Consider the following 22,116-nt stretch of genomic DNA (forward strand, 5'->3'; position numbering starts at 1 on the left):
GAATGAGCCAAAGTTCTGTGTCAGGAGCACATTCTACTGAAATTACTTGGAGAAGAACTTCCAATTTATTATAGGTGGAATAAGGTGGACGGAAAACAATCTATAGTTTCAATAAAGCGACTCTTCTTATGGGTACTTGTTTTTGTTGTTGAATTCTTTTATATAATTTCTGTGATCCAGGTTGGCACTGAAGTAATATCAGCTTTAAGATTCTCAGCCCTATCTGGCTGCCCTATGCCATGTAATATGTTGAGACATATCAGGTGAATATAACTGAGAGTGGCTGACTCACTCTAGTAAGACTCTTATGAGAGTCCAAGGTCCGTTCTCTGGGAGCTCTGACAATCTGTTCTTCATGTGATCTATTAATATATAAAATAGCTGTTTGCACTTAGCCCCATTCTCCACACGTAGCCGGGAGAGTCTATGCGTAGCTCTGCATCCAAGTTACTTAATCAAGTCTGCTTTAGATAGGCTTGACTTGAGGGATGGTCTCACAGCTCAGCTTCTTCATTGCGCTAGTGTGAGTTCTGGATCAAAAAGTGGTTAGTGATTTTGCAGTGGTTACATACAACATTAGTGGCAAACTGGAACCTGTAATTTCTGATTCTGTGTTTTTAGTACTGTATTCTGCTACCTTTCCTATCATATTGGGGTGTCCAAAAAGTGCCTTCGGTTTTTAAGTGAAAAGACACATTTTTCATTTGCACCAAGAACTTTATTTAACAGCATATTCACCCTTTTGTTCCACTATGTTCTGCCATTTTCCAGGCAACTTCATAATTCCGTCTTCCCAAAACTTTTTATCTTTTTGAGCAAAGAACTGTTCCAGGTGCCTTTTACAGTCTTCCAGAGAATTGAAATTTTTTCCATTAAGAGAATTTTGTAAAGATCTAAATAAATGGAAATCTGAAGGGGCAGATGAATCAGAACTTCCCAGCCAAGCCCTAACAGTTTTTGCCTGGTCATCAGAGAAACATGCAGTCTTGCATTTATCCTCATGGAAGTTTATGCGTTTTCTGTTGACTAATTCTGGATGCTTTTCGTCAAATGGTGCTTTCAGGTGGTTTAACTGGGAGCAGTCGTTGGAATTAATCATTTGGTTTTCTGGAAGGAGCTCATAATAGAGGACTCCCTTCCACTCCCTCCATATACACAACATCGTCTTCTTTGGATGAAGACCCGGCCTTTAGTGTGGTTGGTGGTGGTTCATTTCGCTTGCCCCACGCACGATCTGTTCTGTTCCACATTATTGTACAGTATCCACTTTTCATCGCCCGTCACAATTTGTTTTAAAAACGGAACGTTTTCATTACGTTCAAGTAGAGAATCGCATGCAGAAATACGGTTAGAAGTTTTCTTTCACTTAACTTATGTGGCACCCAAACATCAAAGCAATTAACGTAACCAAGCTGGTGCAAATGATTTTCAGCGCTTGATTTGGGTATTTTGAGTGTGCCGGCTATCTCCCACATGGTATAATGTTGATTGTTCTCAATTAACGTCTTGATCGCTGTCCACTTCAACTAGTCTACCCAACCATGGAGCCTTGTCCAGCGAGAAATCTCCAGCACGAAACTGTGCAAACCACTTTTGACCCAGTCAGTCAGTCACAGCACTTTCTCCATACACTGCACAAATCTTTATTTGCGTTTCAGTTGTGTTTTTACCTTTCTTGAAATAATAAAACATAATATGCCGGAAATGTTGCTTTTTTTCTTCCATCTTCAATATTAAAAGGGCTACACAAAAATTCACCAATTTTTGTAAGTCTTTTTTTAAAATGCATGCTGATAGGACAGCTGTCACATACAATCTAACAAAATTGTTTCGAATGAAGTTAAAGACAGCTAAGTGCTACTGGAGCCATCTTACGGAAAAAACTGAACGAACCTTTTGGCCAGCCCAATAAAAGTCTGTGATGAGGATGAAATAAGATAAATGGTAGTATGAATTGATAGGCATAAAATACCACAATGTAAATTATTTCCATTTGCTTTCTACTATCAGGAGGCATTTAAGATTTTTTACATTGTCACTTCTCGATTTTAAGCATCTTGGCAGCAGGAGTCATTTTTTATATCTGTGTGTCCCTCTGCTCAAGGCCAAACTGATACATATAAGAACCAGGGCATGCTAATAAAATTGATACCCTTTGAAACTGAAATTATTTTCATTATTTATAGATAAACTGATTGTCTAATAAAAATTATACTTTATATTTATGTACTTGATACTCAAACCAGGAATTTATAACATTCATTACAAGTAGTGTTCTGACTAATTTCTTGGGAGGCATATTAAGCTGATGAATATTTAAATAAAAGAAAGCACTCATTTATGATTTTAACATTTTTTTCTTATTGTGAGTTTTAATTTCAGGCAGTTGTCAGCTGACAAATTTTAAGGTTCATTATGGAGTCAGGATTTGAATAGGATCAAATCCCACTCTCATACTAACTGTGTGACCTTGGGCCATTTTTAAAAAAACTTCTCTGTATTTTAGTTTCTATGTTGTTAAACTAGGGATAATAATAACGATTAAGCTAAAATCGACCACTAGACCATGGGCTTATTTACTCCCCAAAAAACCACGTAATGTAGGTGAGGAAATGAAGGCGTGGAGTGGTTACACAGCTAATAAATAGTAAACGTGAGATTTGCACTCAGATAGTTAAACTCCAGGGTTCATATTTTTTGAGCACTATGCTGTATTACCTTCTTGATTACTTCATAAGTTGTTCTGAGGACTAAATGAGATAGGTATATAGAATACTTGGTACAATTTTGATTTTCAGAGGTTTTGGGTTCTGGAATTGTAAGGTTTTGTGGACCTAGAGGCTAATTTAGGAGAATTATAAATATATAATTGTCCTTAGTTCTGAACAGTTTTGGTAGCTTATTAGAAATAAAAGTATCACAGACCCCACCCCAGATATAATGGATCAGAATCTGCATTTTAAGAACCTACATTTAAGATTCTTAAAGTCTGAGAAGTACTGCCGTAGATGATCACGAAGGTTTCTTCCATCTCACAGTTGGTGTGTCGGTGATTTTAGGGAACCAGACACATGAATATTTCAGTGTTGATTGTTGTGTTTGGAGAAGAAAATAGTAACATATCAAGTATTATTTTAATGTAAATCATTGTGAAGTGGATTTATTTATATTTTTTGGCTTCCGTTCTGAATTTGTAAAAAGTTTCTGATGTAGTGCAAAATTTTTGTAAATTTTATCATCCTGTGTCATCTTAGGAAATAATTAGAACTCAAAAATTTTAAATGGTTTTAGATCAAATGTTCTTCTTAATCTCACCAGTTAAGATTATAATATTAGCCAAATGTGTAAATGGGAACACTAAATATAACATGAAACTTTCTCAATTTTGGACAATTCTCTATTCTGATATTTCATTGAATAGTTTATTTGAAGTTAAATATTATGAGATTAACCACAAAACAAATGAGCACCTGACTTGCTTGATTAGAAATGTTTAATTTTATTAGTCCCTGGAATATAGAAATTCCTCTCAAACTTAATTAAGGAAAGGTTCTTCTCCATAGATTTTTTTTTTTTCATATGACGGTAATGTCTGCTTTGTTCACTGTTAAATCACTAGCATCTGGCATGTAGCTATTACCAAATATTTGTTGAATGAATAAGAGTTTGTTTTTTGATGATTTTTGCTGCCATTTTCAAATGAGTAAGAAGAGACTTGTAAGATTCTGAAAATTTGAGCTTTTAGACAATTGAGCATCTCCCCTTGTTAAATGAGTTAATAATCTTTCCCACATTATATAATTGTGATTCTTTTTTGAAAATTTATTATTATTTTTTTTGCGGTACGCGGGCCTCTCACTGTTGTGGCCTCTCCCGTTGCGGAGCACAGGCTCCAGATGCGCAGGCTCAGCGACCATGGCTCACGGGCCCAGCCGCTTCGCGGCATGTGGGATCTTCCCGGACTGGGGCACGAACCTGTGTCCCCTGCATCGGCAGGCGGACTCTCAACCACTGCACCACCAGGGAAGCCCTGAAAATTTAATTTTTAAATTTTAATTGATAGTCATACAGTTGGAGCCATAACACATTTATACAGTTTAGAGCAAACACCTGGTTAAAAAATATAGAACATTTGAGTATTGAGTATTTGAGAAGCCCCCTGTGTATTGTCCTCCAGTTGCATGCTCCCTTCTTTCCTTTATCTCCAGAGATAGCCATTTTGCTTGGTTTCATTGTTCAAACCTCTGAATAGATCCTTAAACAGTAAGTTGTTTAGCTATGAAAAATGGCGAGCAAGCGTAAATATAACTTTGTAAAGAAAGAGTAATATTGCTAATATTACATCAAATATCATTGAAGAAGGTAGGCTGGATAAAGTATCTGGGTCATAGTCTGGTCTGAGCTTTCCTGAGAGTTTGTAAGAACTCTTTTCAGGAAAGTCAGTGGAAAAGGTTTTGAATGAATCTTGGGAAATCACATCTGTTTTTTATAGTTGGCCATCTGGCGGTACTATAGTGTGGATCAGGTCCCGGATGTTCAGCAGAACTATTGTCAGAGGGATTGAAATGTTCTGTACTTTATTCTAAACCACCATGGCCTACTTTCAGCTCTTGGAAAGAAGTCAGGGGAGAGCACTTCATAGGTGCAATAGTATCCCCAGCTGATTCAAGGAGGAGATCATGAAGGCAGGGTAGAAACATCAGTAGGCATTCTGTCCTCTGGTTAAAAAGATGTGGCCAGGATGAGGAAAAAAGGTAATAAAAATACAAATGAACAAGAGTTGTGAAGGCCTTATATAGAAGAAATTTAAAAAAACCCTTCACTGAGGGACATAGATGATATGAATAAATGGAAAAATATTATTTGGGGGTAGGAAGACTATTATAAATTTTCCATATATCTTACCTAAGATTTCTGTTCATGTGTCACTTAATCATTGAAAGCTTCTTAGATCAACCACATGCAATTGTTTTATTTTTCTCTATAGCATTTATCCCCATCTGATATATATTTACTTATTTATATGTCTTTTTTCCTCTTCTGGAATGTAAACTTACAAAGGTATGTAAATTCATGAGGGTGTGCTTGTTGTTCTTCCCTTACTAAAATGTAGATTTATGAGGGTATACTTTATTCCTTGTGATATCCCCAGCACTTTGAACTTACAGCACATAGGAAGCAGTCAATGACTGGTGAATGAATGAATGAATGAATGAATAAATAAGTAAAACTGTGCTTTCTCTCATAGTCCATAGCACTTATTGTCTATTCCATAGTTTTTTTGTCATTAATTTCGTTCAGTTTAGCATCTTATAATGCTTTCTATTATTTTCTTTTGGTTCAGTGTCTAATTGTTTCATTCCTGTAAGACATTCTTCTCTGGGCTTCTTGATGGCAGGAGTGGGACAAATGCATCCTTTGTATACCTCACAGTATAAGGCAAATGGATATAGGAACTTGTTGAACTGAATACATTTATTTATTTCATAATGACTTAAATTGCTAAAATCCAGTTTGCCTTCAACAAAAGGAGTATTTTTAATAGATAATACAGTATAATTCTAAACAAAATAGGGAAACAGGATGGAGAATTTTTAGAGATGTTTTGTTGAACTCGTGGTAAATTTTGGTAACGGGAAGTTGGAAGTTGTGCAGTTATAATTTTACAAATTTCTGCAAATAATTTGAGTAAATAAAAATATAATTTTTAGTGAGACATGGATTTTTTACCTTGAAATTTTAATTTTTAAAAAGTCTCATGCTGTAGTTTTAAGATGAAATATAAACAAGTACAATCTGTTGTCTACTTAAGCTTTCATACATGCTTTTGCATATATAAATGTATAAATGTTTTTATTATAAATACTTTATCACTTTTCATGTCATTCAACAATTTATGTAATTTGTTCATTTATATTGCCAATAGATTGTTTTTTAAAATCGTTGCTGATATGCTATAAATTTGTTTCTACATATAGATTTTGTATATTGTTTCTGGGAGATAAATTTCCAAGAATGTACTTAACACTTTCAAAAGTAAATATTTTTAAAATTACTGAAACAATACCATGAATGCTTAAAAGGAGAAACATAAACTATGTAAAAGTTTTGTTGGTTCTTTTCTAGTTCCTATGGAAAATTATTTATTTATTAAAAAGATTTTTTTTCCTGCTTTATTTCAGACCAGTCTGTCCATATGGGGATGGGGAAGCCTTGGCATTGTCCTTTCTCTAATAACGTTTGGACCCTTTGTAATATTTTATTTGGCATTTTATATCCTCTGCTTTGTGGGTGGGTAAGTATTCTCAATGATAATTTTATAATTCATGTCATGTTCAGTTGTTCAAAATGGAAACAAATGACCATGAGACCTCAATAAGAAAAAAAAATGATCATGAGAAATGGCAGTATGATTTGTGAATGCTATTTTTGCAAATTGTTTTTACCAGAGTTAAAAATAGTAAAATTAAGATAACTATAGAAATAAAAACGATGATGGTTATGATTTGTACCAGCAATATGGGTCATCATCTTTAAAAATAAATTTCAATTTCTGATGATATAAACTTTTTTGTGTAACTTGAAAAGTTTTTAAGATTTTTTTTATTCCTTTTGGTGTTATTTCCCCTTTAAGGTTGAAATTTCCTTATCTATTATAATAATAAGATAAATAAGTTAAATTGAGATGACACATCAAGTTTTACAGACTAGAAGATACTGTTTCATTGATTAGACTTCAGACACTAATGTTAATTATTATGTTAATGTTAATTATTGTGTTAATTATTTCCCTTAGTGAATGCTGTCATTTTGTTCTAGAAAATTCCAACAAACACCTGATTTTGCCATTTTTCTCTTCATGGTTATTTGGTTTACAGTATTTATGCTTTAACCTTGAGTTGATAAAACTTTACAGGAGAGGTTTCAGTCATGATTTAGTATAGCTTCCTATGTAGAATGTTTGGTATCAGATATAAATTATATGTAAGAAAATGTATAAACAAGAGAGATGCTTGCTACTTAGGTACTCTGAACAAGGTAGTTTAGCTGAAATGAGCATTTTGTTGTTAATGTTTATGTGTGTATGTATATATATGTGTATTTGTATATGTGTAATACATTTATGTAATTATTTGTGCAGTGAATACCTATGAGTTCTTTCAGAAAAATCTTTTGAGACCCCAAATATTTGGAGGAATTGTTTGAGCCTGTAGGTTTAGAGGACTTAGCTGAATTGAATAGCATATATAAACTGTGGCCTGAGAGAGACTGTATAAGACACTGAAGGGATGGCTTCTGAATATATATACCACCTGTCACATTTTTCAGGTTATGAGTTTGAAAATCATGTGTAACCATTTTATAGGGAGGTCACCCACTGATTGTTGAACAAGTGAGAATTAATTTAACTGGGAAGCTACATCGAGGACTATTCATAAAACTGTATTTTATATTAGATTTAATATTTTCCTTATAATTGCTTGGATATGGTATTATATACTGAGACAATTAAGAAATAAGCCATAGGAATCAGATAAATGGAGTTCTGAATATCTTTATTGATTATAAAGATGATTGAAGACTTACAGATCTGCAGCCATTTGGGCTTCCTAAATTACATTCTTTAGTCACAAATCAAGGCCAGACCTGCATGGTTGCACCACTCCCCCACAAGGTCATGGCTGCTTTTATTGATTGGAAAGGAAATTGAGGAGATGTTTCTCTCACAAAGGAAAGATTTCTTTTATTTCACTAATGGAATAAGCCTTTGGCAAAAGTGAGGAAGGATTTCAGAATATTTTACAATACTTCAGAAAGGGAAGAAATTGCAGCGTTACAGATGAAGGTAGAGGGGTGAGAATCCTTTCTCTTAGACTCAACTGCTCCATATAAAATTTGGGAAAGGGAAAAGGGTCACGAGTCCATTCATTTCGAAGTCCCAGGAACCTTTGTTGTTCCCTTTTTGAGTCTGCTAATTTATTAAGGAATAATTTCAAGAAAGTTTTTGGATATTTGTAAAGTTCTGTGAAGTTTTTTAGATAAGTTGGGATATTGGTAGGTGTGGGAGGGCCACTATAAACTCTTTAGATAATATTAAGTCACATGGAAGGATCTGAAATTCCAAGTTCATGTTATGTCATAAATTGATTTGATATTCTGTTCCAGACTACTGATGTCAGGAAATATAGTGCCACAGTAAGGGGACTTCAATTTATATACTAACAAGCATCCAGAATCATATCAGAGGATTAGTTAATTAAGCATTCCCAGGTTACTCAGTTACAGTCAGTGAGTATCACAATTCCTGAGTCAAAAATCTTTCTAATTTTGGCTCTAATTATGAAGAATGATTGTCCTTTCTTTAATGTAGCTTTATTTATATAGTTCAGTGCCTTATGAATTTTAAGAGCAAAAATAGGCTTTTATATATCAATCTTAAATAGTTACATTACATATAACTAAAAATCATTTCTTAGTTTTAGTGTTTTTTTGTTTTTGTTGTGTAAGTTTTAAAGATTTGTTTTTGTTCTTTTTCCTAGTTAAAATGCAAGTCAGAGAGGAATTAATACATTTTCTCATGGAAACTATCTTTTTTTTTTTTTTTTTTTTGGCTAGTAAAACTTAAGTTTTTGAGTTCTGCAGTTTACCTGTATACAGTGTTGATAATGTATATGTTTTGCTTATAGTCAATGGTAACCCCTTATTTTCTAAAATAAAGAAACCCTTTGGAAAGAAAACGACTCAGAAGTTTTTGGTTTTTGTTTTTTTGAATTTTGGTGGTTTTTTTTTTCTGGTTATTTTGGGATACCTTCAATACTGATATGAGTTATTTAATGGCATTCCCGTTATGTTTGTTTGGTTATGCAGTAGCACCTGTTTTTACTTAAACCTCAAGGCTGAAGCTATTAATTAGGTTCTTTCTAAGATCATATTATTCCTTAGCTTACTTTCCTACTGTCACACTGTGGGCAAAGGTGAACGTTTATTTTATGATAATGTTTTTAGAAATGCATTGTTAACTTAATATCAGCATTTTATTGTGTCTAAATATGCTTACAGCTAGGTAAAACTGAAATACAAGGCCAACTTGATTTTTAGTAATAATGTCAGATACAACACAGATATGTGAAATTTACTGATAATTCTGAGGCCAGCCTTTTAAAAAAGAAACAGAAACAGAATTGATGACATGAGTTGATTTGACTTTATCTGTTTCTCCAAGCTCCTCCTTGCTTATGTGGTGCCTGTACTGAAGAGTGGTGAAATGGCAGATAGCCACAAAAAGCAGAGGACCTTGAGAATCTTCCTTTCAATAGCTAAGGCTGACTGTGTTTAATTTTTTACTGTTCCTTTCTTGTCACTGCACCCTTCCTTCCTTCCTTCCTTCCTTCGTTCCTTCCTTCCTTCCGTCCGTCCGTCCGTGTTGGGTCTTCGTTGCTGCACATGGGCTTTCTCTAGTTGTGGCGAGCGGGGGCTACTCTTTGTTGCAGTGCGTGGGCTTCTCATTGCAGTAGCTTCTTTTGTTGCGGAGCACGGGCTCTAGGGCACACGGGCTTCAGTAGCTGTGTCACGTGGGCTCAGTAGTTGTGGCACACGAGCTTAGTTGCTCCGCGGCATGTGGGATCTTCCTGGACCAGGGATCAAACCTGTGTCCCCTGCATTGACAGACGGATTCTTAACCACTGCGCCACCAGGGAAGTCCCCAACTGCACTCTTTCAATCATTGTAAGATTACTGTAAATCATTATAAAATTAAAATTTAATATTCTTTTATGGATTTCCTATCTACTTAGTAGTGCTTAGATTTATTTGGGAAACTTTAAATGTAGGAAATACTGATAGCATTTAGTCAATACAAAGTATTCTAAACCAGTATTTTATCTTACCTTGACTCCATAGTTGTTTTAAAAATAATTAACTTTTGGGGATATATTTATATTTCTTTTTTAAATTCCAGTCTTATTTTAAACAAATCGTAAATTGGATCTTTTTTTTTTCCTGTATAGCCTTTGTTTATTCTGTATTCATAGTGGCAAGTTATATCTCTCTTTAATTAGTTAACAGAATTATAGAAATGTGGGTATAGCTATAGATGTACATCTCATTTGTCTTTGGTTATTAGCTTGCCTACTTATTTAATGAAGGTTTATTTTTCTAAAGTTTGAAAATGTTGCCTGAGATTCTTTATGAAATATATTGGATGAAAACTCGTAAAGGCATTATTGTATAAATTCACAAAATGTTTATAGTTGTTTTAAACTTGAGAACTTAACAAAATCTGTCAATTCCTTGCGCCTCGTCAAAAGTCGCAAACTGACTTTTTAGTGAATGGTAAGCCATCAATTAAATCTGAAAAATATATTTGGTTATAAATAGATGTGTTAAATTGTAGTGAAGTTTTGTTTTTGTATCTATAATTAAATTTCTTTCAGGGGTTTTGTGGTTACTCTCCTCTTTGGAAAAACAAACTCAGAGAAGTACCTAGAGCAGTGTGAACACTCATTTCTTCCTCCAACATCAACTGGGATTCCTAAGGTAAGAAGGGTAAAGGAATGTGAAACCTTAAAGTCCTGCTGTACGCAGTGATGATATGTGATCATCTTTATATGGCTTGGCAGATTTTCCTATAATTCACTAATGCTCACTGTAAATTTATGAGAGTCTATCTGATCAGGCTTAGAAAATGCATGTTAGATGTTAAAGGTGAGAATGCAAATTTGAGGAAAAGATAGAAATTTGGGGTCTTCTCCTGCTGTCTTAACTTAGAATTTCAGTGCATCATGTGTATGACTTGTGGAAATGTCAGTGAATATACTGTTTTGAATGAAATAAATGCATCGGAACCAGAGGGAGGAAAATGGGCACTTTCTCTTTAACTCACTTGAAAAATAGAGCTTGCGATTAGGCTGTGCAGTTTCTATAATTTTAATAATTCAAGTCCAATTTTATATTATCTTTCCTATTCTTTTGTTTTCAATATCATACTCTAAATAAAATTGGAATTGCGTACTAGAAGTAGGCTTCAGATTCTCATTGCCTTCAATTATTATTGTGGGATTAGGATGGTTTTTCTTGTATGAAGAGAGGCAAATGGTCTGGAGTTGATGCCAGTAACTGAATTTTACAATTATTAACTTATCCATTATGTGCTAATAAGACTATCATATTGATAAATACATTTTTTTCTAATACTTACTGTAACTTTTAAAGTAATCTCTGAAACTTACTTCTGTCTCCCTTTAAAACTCCCTTTAGTGTGTATTCTTTGAGTTTGCTCACAGATCTTTCTGAGGAAATGAACCTTTTTTTTTTTAATTGAGGTATAGTTGACTTACAATGTTGTGTTAATTTCTGCTGTACAGCAAAGTGACTCAGTTATACACATACGTACATTCTTTTTTAAAATATTCTTTTCCATTATGGTTTATCCCAGGAGATTGGACATAGTTCCCTGTGCTCTTCAGTAGGACCTTGTTGCTTATCCATTCTAAGTGTAATAGTTTGCATCTACTAACCCAAAACTCCCAGTCCACCCACCTCCCTCCTCCGCTCCCTCTTGGCAACCACAAATCTGTTCTCTCTGTCTGTGATTTTGTTTCTGTTTTAGAGATAGGTTCATTTGTGCCATATTTTAGATTGCACATATAAGTTATACCATATACTATTTGTCTTTCTCTTTCTGATTTACTTCATTTATATAATAAGAAAATCTCTAGTTGCATCCATGTTGCTGCAAATGGCATAATTTCATTCTTTTTGATGGCTGAGGAGTATTCCATTGTATATATGTACCACATCTTTATCCATTCATCTGTTGATGGACATTTAGGTTGTTTCCATGTCTTGTCTATTGTGAATAGTGCTGCAGTGAACGTAGGGGTGCGTGTATGTTTTTGAATTGTAGTTTTGTCTAGGTATATGCCCATGATTGGGATTGCTGGATCATATGATAACTCTATTTTTAGTTTTCTGAGGAGCCTCCATACTGTTTTCCATAGTGGTTACACCAACTTTCATTCCTATCAACAGTGTAGGAGGGTTCCATTTTCTCCATGCCCTCTCCAGCATTTGTTATTTGTAGACTTTTTAATAATGGCCATTCTGACTGGTGTAAGGTGGGTGGTGCCTCATTGTAGTTTTGATTTGCATTTCTCTAATAATTAGTGATGAGCATCTTTTCATGTGCCTACTGGCCATCTGTGTGTCTTCTTTGGAGAAATCTCTATTAAGATCTTCTGCCCATTTTTCTATTGGGTTGTTTGCTTTTTTGCCTTTTCTTTTTGAATCATTTCCTAGCCATCCATATTTTCCACTCACTTGAGTGGTACATAGAGAGGATGCAAAATATTTTAAGAATTAAGATCCTAAACAGTAATAAATCATAGTCAAGACTGGTTAAGTCTTTATAATCTGTTTTTTAGTATATGGTATAAAAATGGTGATTTTGATTGCTATTTCTAAAATGATTCCTAAGTATATTTTATGAAAAAATCTTAGAGGTTGCATGTGATAACTCGAGGCATATGTTTTTTATATGTATGTGTGCTTTGGTTTGTATTTTTAATTGAAGAGTGTCTTACTACTTTTCACCCGATTTCCAGGTCACTGGTCTTTCTGAAGACTACAGAGAAATATTCATTTTCTTTAGTTGCTAAAAACCATCCCTAAGTAAAATTAATTTAAAATATATTCATTTGGCAGCTGGTATACTGTTTTGGGCTGGGAGGGAGAAGGAGGAAATAGGGGTGTGTTTAATAAAGATAATTATTTGACTCACCTGAAACACTAACTTATGATTTTAAAGTTTCATTGAAATATGGCAATATTATATCTGATATTTTCAATTTCTCACATTCTAAATAATGTTTGCTGATAATTGTTTTTGGTGATGACACAAGATTTTTTTTCTAGATGTCTAGTTTTGTTAATTTGAGAAATAGTGTTTGCTTTATACCCGAGTCTCAAGAAATAAGGTCATTTATTAACTTGAAGATAATGACAGGGAAGTTACAATGAATATTTAGTTAGAAGTAAACTACAGAGACTTTAAATCAAGAAACTATGTAATAGAATGTTATGGTTTCCTTTCAGTGCTTAGAAGAAATGAAACGGGAAGCCAGGACTATAAAGATCGATAGAAGATTGACAGGTGCCAATATAATTGATGAACCTCTCCAGCAAGTGAGTTTCAGTATGTGGTATTTGAATTCCATATGTTGTGTGCTAGGTGCATTTCTTTTGAAAATACTAAAGAAGAATTTTTGCTATTTGTGTAATATGCTGGAAATTCATTATAATGCTGTCCTTGGAGTCTGTACATAAAGATGCTGCCTTACTTATGAACTTATTTATAATAAGGTGTTTGCTTAATACGATATTAAAGCCTTTTGGTTGAATTTACATTTAGGAAAAAAAAGGTTTTACTGACATCTGATAATGTTTCTAATTATTTTATAGTTAAAATGTTACTCTTCAGCTAATGAACAAGCTTAGTGGTTTGATAAATCAGATGTTTTTCCTACTAGTTTAATTACTTTTTTAAATGGATATTTATGGTTTCATTCAAAAATATTTTAAAAATTAGAATTCAAATTATTCTCCTCCAAAAATATTTTTCATCGATTCTTGATTTTGTGATTATTACAAATAATGTATACTTTAAAATGTAATACTATTTTTTAGATGAACCCATATTTACTTTGTCTGATTTGCAAAAACATAATACATTAAACTGTATTATTTGCTATTTATTGGCTAACAGTGCTGTTGGCAGCATCACCGGTATTAGAATTAAGTGAATTGTCATTTTTATAATTTGATGTAATGAATCTGATGATATTCTCAAAAGAAAACATATTTCCAAGATTATTAGCGTCTCTTGACATTATTTTGCATCTCATTCCATCAAACTGATTAAAACTTCATTATGTTATAGCATTGGAAATTTATTTTTTCTGCAGGCTTCATCTTTACCTGAAATTGGGTGGGGCTTCGCCATAGATAATTCTTTAATTTTTTAAAAAATTTGGGCAGTGGATGAATTGGGCTACCAAAATAATTGAAAAATTTTTGAAATGTGTTTTAGTATATTGATGCTTTTTTAATGAAGGCAGTTATTTACCACTACAATTTAGTATGTAGCAAGTAAATATAAATCGCAAATAATCTTTTCAGGTTTTACTTTGCCACTGTTACTTTTTAAATCCTAAAAAATTGTATTGTTTTCCATATTTTTGTTTTAGGTTATCCAATTTTCCTTGAGGGATTATGTCCAGTATTGGTATTATACACTAAGTGATGATGAATCTTTTCTTCTTGAAATTAGGCAGACTCTTCAGAATGCACTCATTCAGTTTGCTACTAGGTAAGGTCACTGCATTGTATTTATGCAGAAAAATTTAAATATTGTTTGTATCAATAGGGAAAATAACTTTCAAATGGAAGGAGAAAATTGATTTATTACATGGTAAGTAGAACAGTAGATTAATATTGTGGGATAACTCTTAGATTATAAAACTAGAGTCATAAAAACCTTTGTTCCTTTACATTTACAGAATGTTTATCTTGACTAATCCCTGTTCTCTTAGTCTGTACGTCCGTTTCTTCCTCAGGGTCCAGTTGTCCAATCATGTGACTGTTCAAAGTCTTTCATCCCACTTACCGATAATACTTTTTTCCCCTCTTACCCAGATACTCTTGTTCTGTTTTATTTTGTTTTTAGTTGCATCACTCCCTTATTATACTGTTCTGGAAATAGGATTTAGTACAGTTATGCTCAAAATGAGTACTGGGCCAAGTGGCAGCGCCAAACAACTGGAACATGATTCGGAAATCTGACACAGTGAAAGACATGCTTGGACATGATCAAGAAGCATTTTATGGCCATAAAACAATAAGGCAGGGGAGGGGTTCTGAAACATACAACAGGGTGAAGTCCTATACCTTAGGAGTCAGGGAGCTTATCTCATATTGGTGTAAGGAATAGTTTGTTTTCTGTTAACCACCACTAAAATCCCCAGAAGGTTTTTGTTGTTGTTGGTATTTTTAATATTAATATTTATATATAAATAATATATGAAATATATATAATATGTACAAATATAGACACAACATATATGTATTTTATATATATATTTTGTAAAAGTAAATGCAACACTTAAACATTCAGGATTGATCCTAATCTTCTGGAGCGAGTTCCTTTGGTGTAATGGAGGAAATGTTTGTTTGAATCACCATGCAGGTTACATTCATCTTCTACTGGAATAACTAGAGCCTCCCAGACAGTCACATGACTACAAAATAGTACAGGATTAGCTTTTGGGAACACAAATAAGCTCTCTTGTTCCTCCTCATTGGTCACATCTTAGCATGGTTCTTGCCTATCTTCTACTCAAGCAGGGCCTTAGTAATAAACAAAGCACTAGCAAAAAGTCCCAGAGTTACTTCCTCTCCACCCTCTTGAATAAGTCTTCCCTTGGCTTGGACTGAGGACCCTTTGCCCCATAGGTGCTGTTCTGACTAGATTGTATGAAGGAAATGGGAGCAGGAGACAAAATGGCTAAAAGAAAATTGGGAGCCACTGATCCCCATCTGGAGCTACAACTTAAGATACCCACAGACATGTGCAGGGAAGAGGTGCAGAGGAATGGGGTGGGAGGGGGGTGTCCTTGGGAAAGTAGGCTGCTTGCTTGCCTTCACTTCTTGGCCTTGCCCTGGGCAGCCATAGCGTTCATGACTTCACACATGGGCTCTTCATTTCCCAGGAACTCCATGGGCTTCTTGTCCAGTTCATAGACATTGGGACTACCAGTGGGCAGGTGCAGCTCCACAGTAGCCTCTTCAGAGAGACCCTCCAGAGGGTTGACAGTGCCCTGAAGGCTATTGCCGTGGGCTGTATTCAGTACCCCCTTCCCCTCCTCCATCTGGGGAACTATTTTTTCATTCCAAAAGGGCAGAGCTCTGGCAATAGTGTCCTTCGGACTCTCACAGGAGGGTAGCTGATCTTCAGTGAGGTCTGCATACCTCAGTCTTTATTGATGTTGCTGTAGAAGGGTGGTTGAGCTTCATAAGAGGTGGTAGGACATAATAGCGTGTCCAGATCTTTACCTGGGTTTCGTCTTGCTTGGCAGCAGTTTCTGCTTTATTGAAGTCAAGTCCTCACTATTGGCAGCCACACTTGGTCATTGGCATCCAGTGCTGTCCAGAAGATCCAAATGGCTTTCTTCTGCACCATGGTGAAGCAGATGTCAAACTCCTAGCCAGCATCTTGTAGCACCTGCATGTGGTGCTTCACCTCCTCACGCCTCCTGGGCTCATGTTGGCTTTGCTCCAGCCACTGAAGCTGTTCTACAGGTTCTGTGTGCTTTTCCTGTGTGGGATCAGCACCACCTTGTAGGTGGCCATGGCGGCATAGACTGGGGCTCACTGAGATGCCAAGGTCATGACCCCAGATACTCTGTTTTATTCAAACGCTCTGAAAATAGTTCAGCATAACTGCTCACTTTTGGCACATACCTAGCGGGGTCCTCTTAGAGGAAGAAGAAACCAAAGGAGCATAAGTCAGTGGAGAATACGTATTCAGTTTATTTGTTTACTTTCAGAAGAGAAGTGTATTTTAATGAGTTTCCTTTAAGAAACTTTTCTGAGGTATACAAAAATTCTCACTTTACAAACACCCCTTACATACTGCCTCCCATATAACAAAATATTTTGGTCTATATCCTTGTATTTAAACTGCTTGATTTTGGGGAGGGCATTTCATATGCAGAAATTATTTATTTTTGAAAGAAAGGATTCTATCTTTGGGCGAATTTGCAATCTTTTTTTTTCTTAAATAAAAGAATTTGCTACCCAGTACACAGAGTGATTTTCCTATGAGCCTGTGGCCTCAAGGCAGGAGGCTGCATTGCTATGCCAGGAGTACACTGTCTAATCTGAAGGTATTATTCTCCAACCAACCCCTCTTCTTCCCTAATTAGGTTCTTGAAATATACTTTTGTACTTTTGAGAGTCTTGGAGAATAGAGCTTTGCCCTAGGGCTGTTACTTTGTTTCCATCTCTGTTCACTTAGATATTTCTAGCTCATGCTGCCCTGTCAAGACTTTTTCTTCTATAATTCAGTTGATCTTTAGAGTGTGAGGTGAGTTCCTCAGCCTGAGGTCACTGAGGAGGCCTACAGTAAGTTTCATGGTTTGAATTTTAACCTTACTTAGATAGATTTGAGCTCCTTCTCCCTTATGATTAACAGCAAACATTGTAAAGTAGCCAGCCATAATTAGGAGTGTAGACTTAACTGTGGAACACAGAAAATATAATAAAGTATAATCAAAGAAGTCAGAAATTGGATTTTATCTCCTTATTTCATATATGTAACATTACTGTGTGTTAGGTATTTTTTAAGATCATTCTTTTGAATCGGTCATTCACTGCTTTTTATGGTAACACCATCCTAATGATGTTTTTCTCCCTTTGGAAGAGTGGGAATAAGAAGAGTTCATTATTCTTGTGTCTGCTTAAGAGTATATGAAAATATAAAAAATTTTAGACCTAGAAAGAACTTTGAACTAGTAATTGGAAGACTTGAGTTTGTATCCTGCTCTACCATTTAGCCGCAGTACTGTGAGCAAGTATTAAAAATTTTTTGGATTTTGGTTTTTCTCACATGTGAAATAAGCCTAATAATAAATACCTGCCCAGTACTGCATTCCTCACAGGGTTATTGTCATGATCAAATTCATCTATTCATTCCACTAATATTTTGTGTCTACTTTGTACCAGCCAGGTGCTGCGGATACAGCAATGAATAAAGCAAAATCCCTGCTCAGTGGAATGTAATGAAAATAGTTCTTGTGAAAATGTTTTCAAAGTTGTGAAGGAATTTAGAAGTTTAAGTTTTTATGCCGTCCAACATCCATAATTTCACAGACAAGGAAGGAAGCTAAATTCCAGAAAGATTAAGCGATTAGTCTAGGATTATCTGTTGAGTTGGGGGCAGAGCGAGAATTAGAATCAGATTGTTCTTAATAGTTAGTATTCTTTCCTCCACTCGCTACCAGATATATTATGATCTAGGTTATTAATCTTAGTTTCTCCCACCTTTCTTTCATATCATTGCAATGCTTTCCCTGTTTTTGATCTTATAACCACCTTTTCTTTAAACTTCCTGTCGTAAGTTTTTTTTTCCCCCTCCTCTAATCTGTGCGTTCAAGCTAAGTATTTGGGTAATTACAGGAAGAGCCAGGTTTCTTCCATACTAGACTGATATGAATTTATATCTTTGCTTGTTCATTGGTCTTAAGTTTTTGGGCAAATTAATCAGCCTCTCTTGAGCTTTAGTTTCCTTATTTGTACAGAGCTGATAATAAGCTACTTTTGAGGCTGCTTTCAGGTTAAAAAACAATATGATGTAAAACCTGTAGCATACAGTAAAGCTCAGTTATTGTTTGTGCCTTTTCTGTGAATGACTTTATTTTTGTCCTTCATTGGCTTTTTCTGTTACTACTAAAATGTATGTCTTCACAGAGGCTCCTTGACTATTTCCAATGTGAATATCAAGAAAATTAAGCCTGGTTATAATCACTCAAATACTTTAAAAATTCTTATTCTTGTCTGCTGTGCACTGTGAAGCATAAGTTATCACTTCTCTCCTTCAAATTACAATCTTGCATAGGGTTCTTAACCAACAGCCCATGAAGCCCTGAAGATGTATGCAAAATTGTCTGTTATTTTTCCTATTGAGTGATTCCATAGATTTTATTTTCAAAAAGGGCCTATGAACCCAGAAAAGATTTAGGACCACCAAATTCTAGTGTTCATATTTATTCATCAGCTTGGGGAAACAATTACAGAACATCAACATAAAACAAAATACTCATTTTGAGATATAACAGGAAGAAAAGGATATACTTAGAGTGTGAAGTTCTGGTTTTGAGCTTTAGCTCTATTATTTATTAAGCTCTATGGCCTTGAATGGGTAAAAACCATAAATTCTTTGAGTCTAGTGATAACCTATGTCTGCTTATCAGGTTGTTGTTAGGATTAAATGACATCGCATGTGAGAGAGTACTTTGTAATGATAACACCTCATACTAACATTAGTACCTGTTATTCTAGTAACAGTTTAGGGAAGGAAACCTTCCCATAGCACTTGAGTTCTCTGTGGAGCCTGGGCATAAATTAGGCTGGAGCTTTAGCAGGTGAATCTGTGATAACCCATGTATTTTTATTCTCTCTTCAAATAAGATAGTATGATATAGGATAGAAAGCCCTGGGAGATTTGTATTATAATTCTACCTGTACCATTAAGTTACAATGTACTTAAAAGAACATTTCTTAACAACTCTGTACAGCAGTGATGCTGAACTTGTAGCACACTCTGAGTTTGTGAGGGGCAAAGGAGATGATGTGCATGAAATATTTCATAAAGTATTTGTCGACCAATAAATGACTTTTTGAGCAAGTTATTTGACTTTCTGTGCCTAAATCTCTGCATCAGTAAAATGGGGCAATTTTCTCATAGGATTGTTGTAATGATTATATGGGGGAAAAGTGCATGTAAAACATCATAGGATCTGGCACATAGCATGTGTTCAGTGAATGTTAACTTCTTTGTTATTATTGTTGTTTTTGTTATTTGTTACATTCCTAGGATATATACACAGATTCTTTGACCTTGTCTTCTTAGCTCTATTTTTTTTTTTTTGAGGGGGAAGGGAAAGGGAGACAAAATTAAAGCACATGAAATGGAGAGAAATAAAGTGGTGATTTGTGTGGCATTTAGAGGATTTCATGTAGAGATAGAATGGACCAGAGTCACTGATCAAGACCTCATGTGGATTGAGGCCAAAACTGGACTTCAAGAATGGGTGTATTGAGATGGAGAGGGAGGGATAAAGGACATGTTAGGCAAAAGGAATAATCTGAGCACAGTTCTCAGAAGGGGGATAAGGTTAGTGTATGAGGAGGTACAAGTGAACAAGGAACCTTGTTGTTCTCAAAAGTGAAATGTGGTTACTAACTCTACACATCTGTTTCCCTGAACCCTAGGGTTAGTGGAAAGGAGATATATTCTAATGCTACTGTGTTCCTTCCTGAAGGGTTTTCCCATGGTGTAAGGACATAGGAAATGTAGGTTCTGAGATTCAGTGGTTCTGATGCTGATGGTATCACTGTTCCTGGAATAACAGGGGGTTTTGCTACTGAACTCAGGTCCCACTGCTCGCTGCTTGAGAGGCAAATTTTGGTTGGAAAGGAAAGGTTGTTTTATTCAGGAGGCTGGCAACCCGGGGAGAAGGTGGACTCATGTCCAGAAGCCAACTCCCCATTGCTGATCAGGGGGCAAGAGCTTTTAAAAGGGAGTTTCAGGGGTGTATAGGCAGAGGGAGGGGGCTTTGTGCAGAGCAGCATAGTAAGCTCTGATAGTCGTCTTGAAATTGGTCATGAGGTGGTCTGATTAGCATCATCTCGATTGCTTTAAGTACAGTGAATCTTCAGTTCCAGGGTCAGTTTGTTCCCATTTCCTTGAGGTCAGTTCTTAGAATTGTGTAAAATGGAGCAGCTTATGCCAGGGCTACAGTCTGGTCATCAAGTAGTTAACTTTTTCCACCTGGTGGGGGTTTTAATATCTGTAAAACAGCTCAGAGGATATGGCTCAATATTATCTGTAGCCCTTGAGGAGGAACTAAAGGTCCTTGACTTTAAGGACTGAACTATTATTATTTTGTCCTGTTTGACTATTTTCCTTTGTTTCTGTATTTTCTCATTTCTTTGATTAAATTTATTCTTTGCCTGAAGTTTTTCTACAGACAAGAGGCAGGTGGAAGACGTGGTGGTGGTGGTGGGATCTGTCTAGGGAAGCTCCCAAGGGTCCTGCTTGATTTTAGTTTGTTTTCCATTTTTCTCACTCCCTTTTGCCATAGAAATGTAAATCGTATGTTCCTAGACTTGTCCAAAAGGCAAGTACAATGAATGGACATTTGCAACAGTGAAGTTTTATACTATTGTCATTTTATATTCTTTGCCATTTGAAAACTTAGCTCAAAAGAGATGTTAATCAGAAAGATGCAAAAAGAATTAGGAACCATCTAAATATTTAAAAGGGGAGAAAAAGTTAAAGTGTTTATATCTATAGAATAGACCAGGGGTGGTTAACTGTATATTTTTATAATTCATATATTGTACAGTTCACTCAAAGTCATTGGCTTTCAGTATATTCACAGAGTTGTGCAGCCTTCATCACAGTCAATTTAAGAACTTTTTTTAAAAAATAAATTTATTTAATTAATTAATTTATTTTTGACTGTGTTGGGTCTTCGTTGCTGCACACGGGCTTTATCTAGTTGTGGTGAGCCGGGGCCACTCTTCCTTGCAGTGTGCAGGCTTCTCATAGCAGTGGCTTCTCTTGCTGCAGAACATGGGCTCTAGGTGTGGCGGGCTTCAGTAGTTGGAGCACGTGGGCTCAGTAGTTGTGGCTTGTGGGCTCTAGAGCACAGGCTCAGTAGTTGCGTGGACTTAGTTGCTCATGTGCCATGTGGGATCTTCCTGGACCAGGGATCGAGCCCGTGTCCCCTGCATTGGCAGGTGGATCCTCAATCACTGCACCACCAAGGAAGCCCTAAGAACTTTTTAATGACCCCACGAGGGGACCTGATATCTGCTATCAGTCTCTCCCCATATCCCCCACTAAGCTTCTAGCTCTGGGCAGTCAATTATATACTTTTTCTCTCTATGCATTTGGACATTTTACATGAATGAAATAATACAATATGTGGTCTTTAGTGACTGGCTTCTTTCACTTAGCGTGATGTTTTCAAGGTTCATCCTTGTTGTAGCATATATGGTGCTACATATATTACTTATTGCTTCTTATTGCTGAATAATTTTCCATTGTATGGATACACCACAGTTTGTTTATCCATTCATCAGTTGGCAGACAGTAGGGTTGCGTCTATCTTTTGGATTTTATAAAGAATGCTACTATGAGCACTCATGTACATGTTTTTGTGTGGACTTAATGTTCTCATTTCTTTTAGATGTGCACCTAGGAGTAGAGTTTCTGGTCATATGGTAACTTAGTTTAACCTTTAGAGGAACTGCGAACTTTTAAAAAGTGGCTAC

At 35.5% G+C, this 22,116-nt stretch overlaps 1 protein-coding gene and 1 pseudogene across 4 annotated transcripts in view; one reads left to right on the forward strand and one right to left on the reverse strand.

Moving 5' to 3' along the window:
* Positions 1–22,116, forward strand: part of SNX13 (sorting nexin 13) — a gene marked incomplete at its 5' end in the record, with an annotated part of 140,487 nt that overhangs the window by 33,675 nt on the left and 84,696 nt on the right. The window contains 4 exons of one of the 3 annotated variants that reach the window (XM_082846760.1): positions 6,183–6,295; positions 10,434–10,536; positions 13,093–13,182; positions 14,244–14,365. In XM_082846760.1, the coding sequence (XP_082702886.1) occupies positions 6,183–6,295; positions 10,434–10,536; positions 13,093–13,182; positions 14,244–14,365 (428 nt within the window). Of the gene's footprint in view, positions 1–6,094; positions 6,296–10,433; positions 10,537–13,092; positions 13,183–14,243; positions 14,366–22,116 lie in introns of those variants that run through there. The other 2 variants (XM_082846761.1, XM_082846762.1) reach the window with 2 other exon arrangements.
* LOC309966577 (phosphoglycerate mutase 1-like) lies at positions 15,109–17,691 on the reverse strand (annotated as a pseudogene). The gene has a single exon. The product of its transcript is annotated as a phosphoglycerate mutase 1-like (transcript).

This window comes from Leucopleurus acutus, assembly GCF_964270905.1.
Source record: "Leucopleurus acutus genome assembly, chromosome: 9".
NCBI lineage: Eukaryota > Metazoa > Chordata > Mammalia > Artiodactyla > Delphinidae > Leucopleurus > Leucopleurus acutus.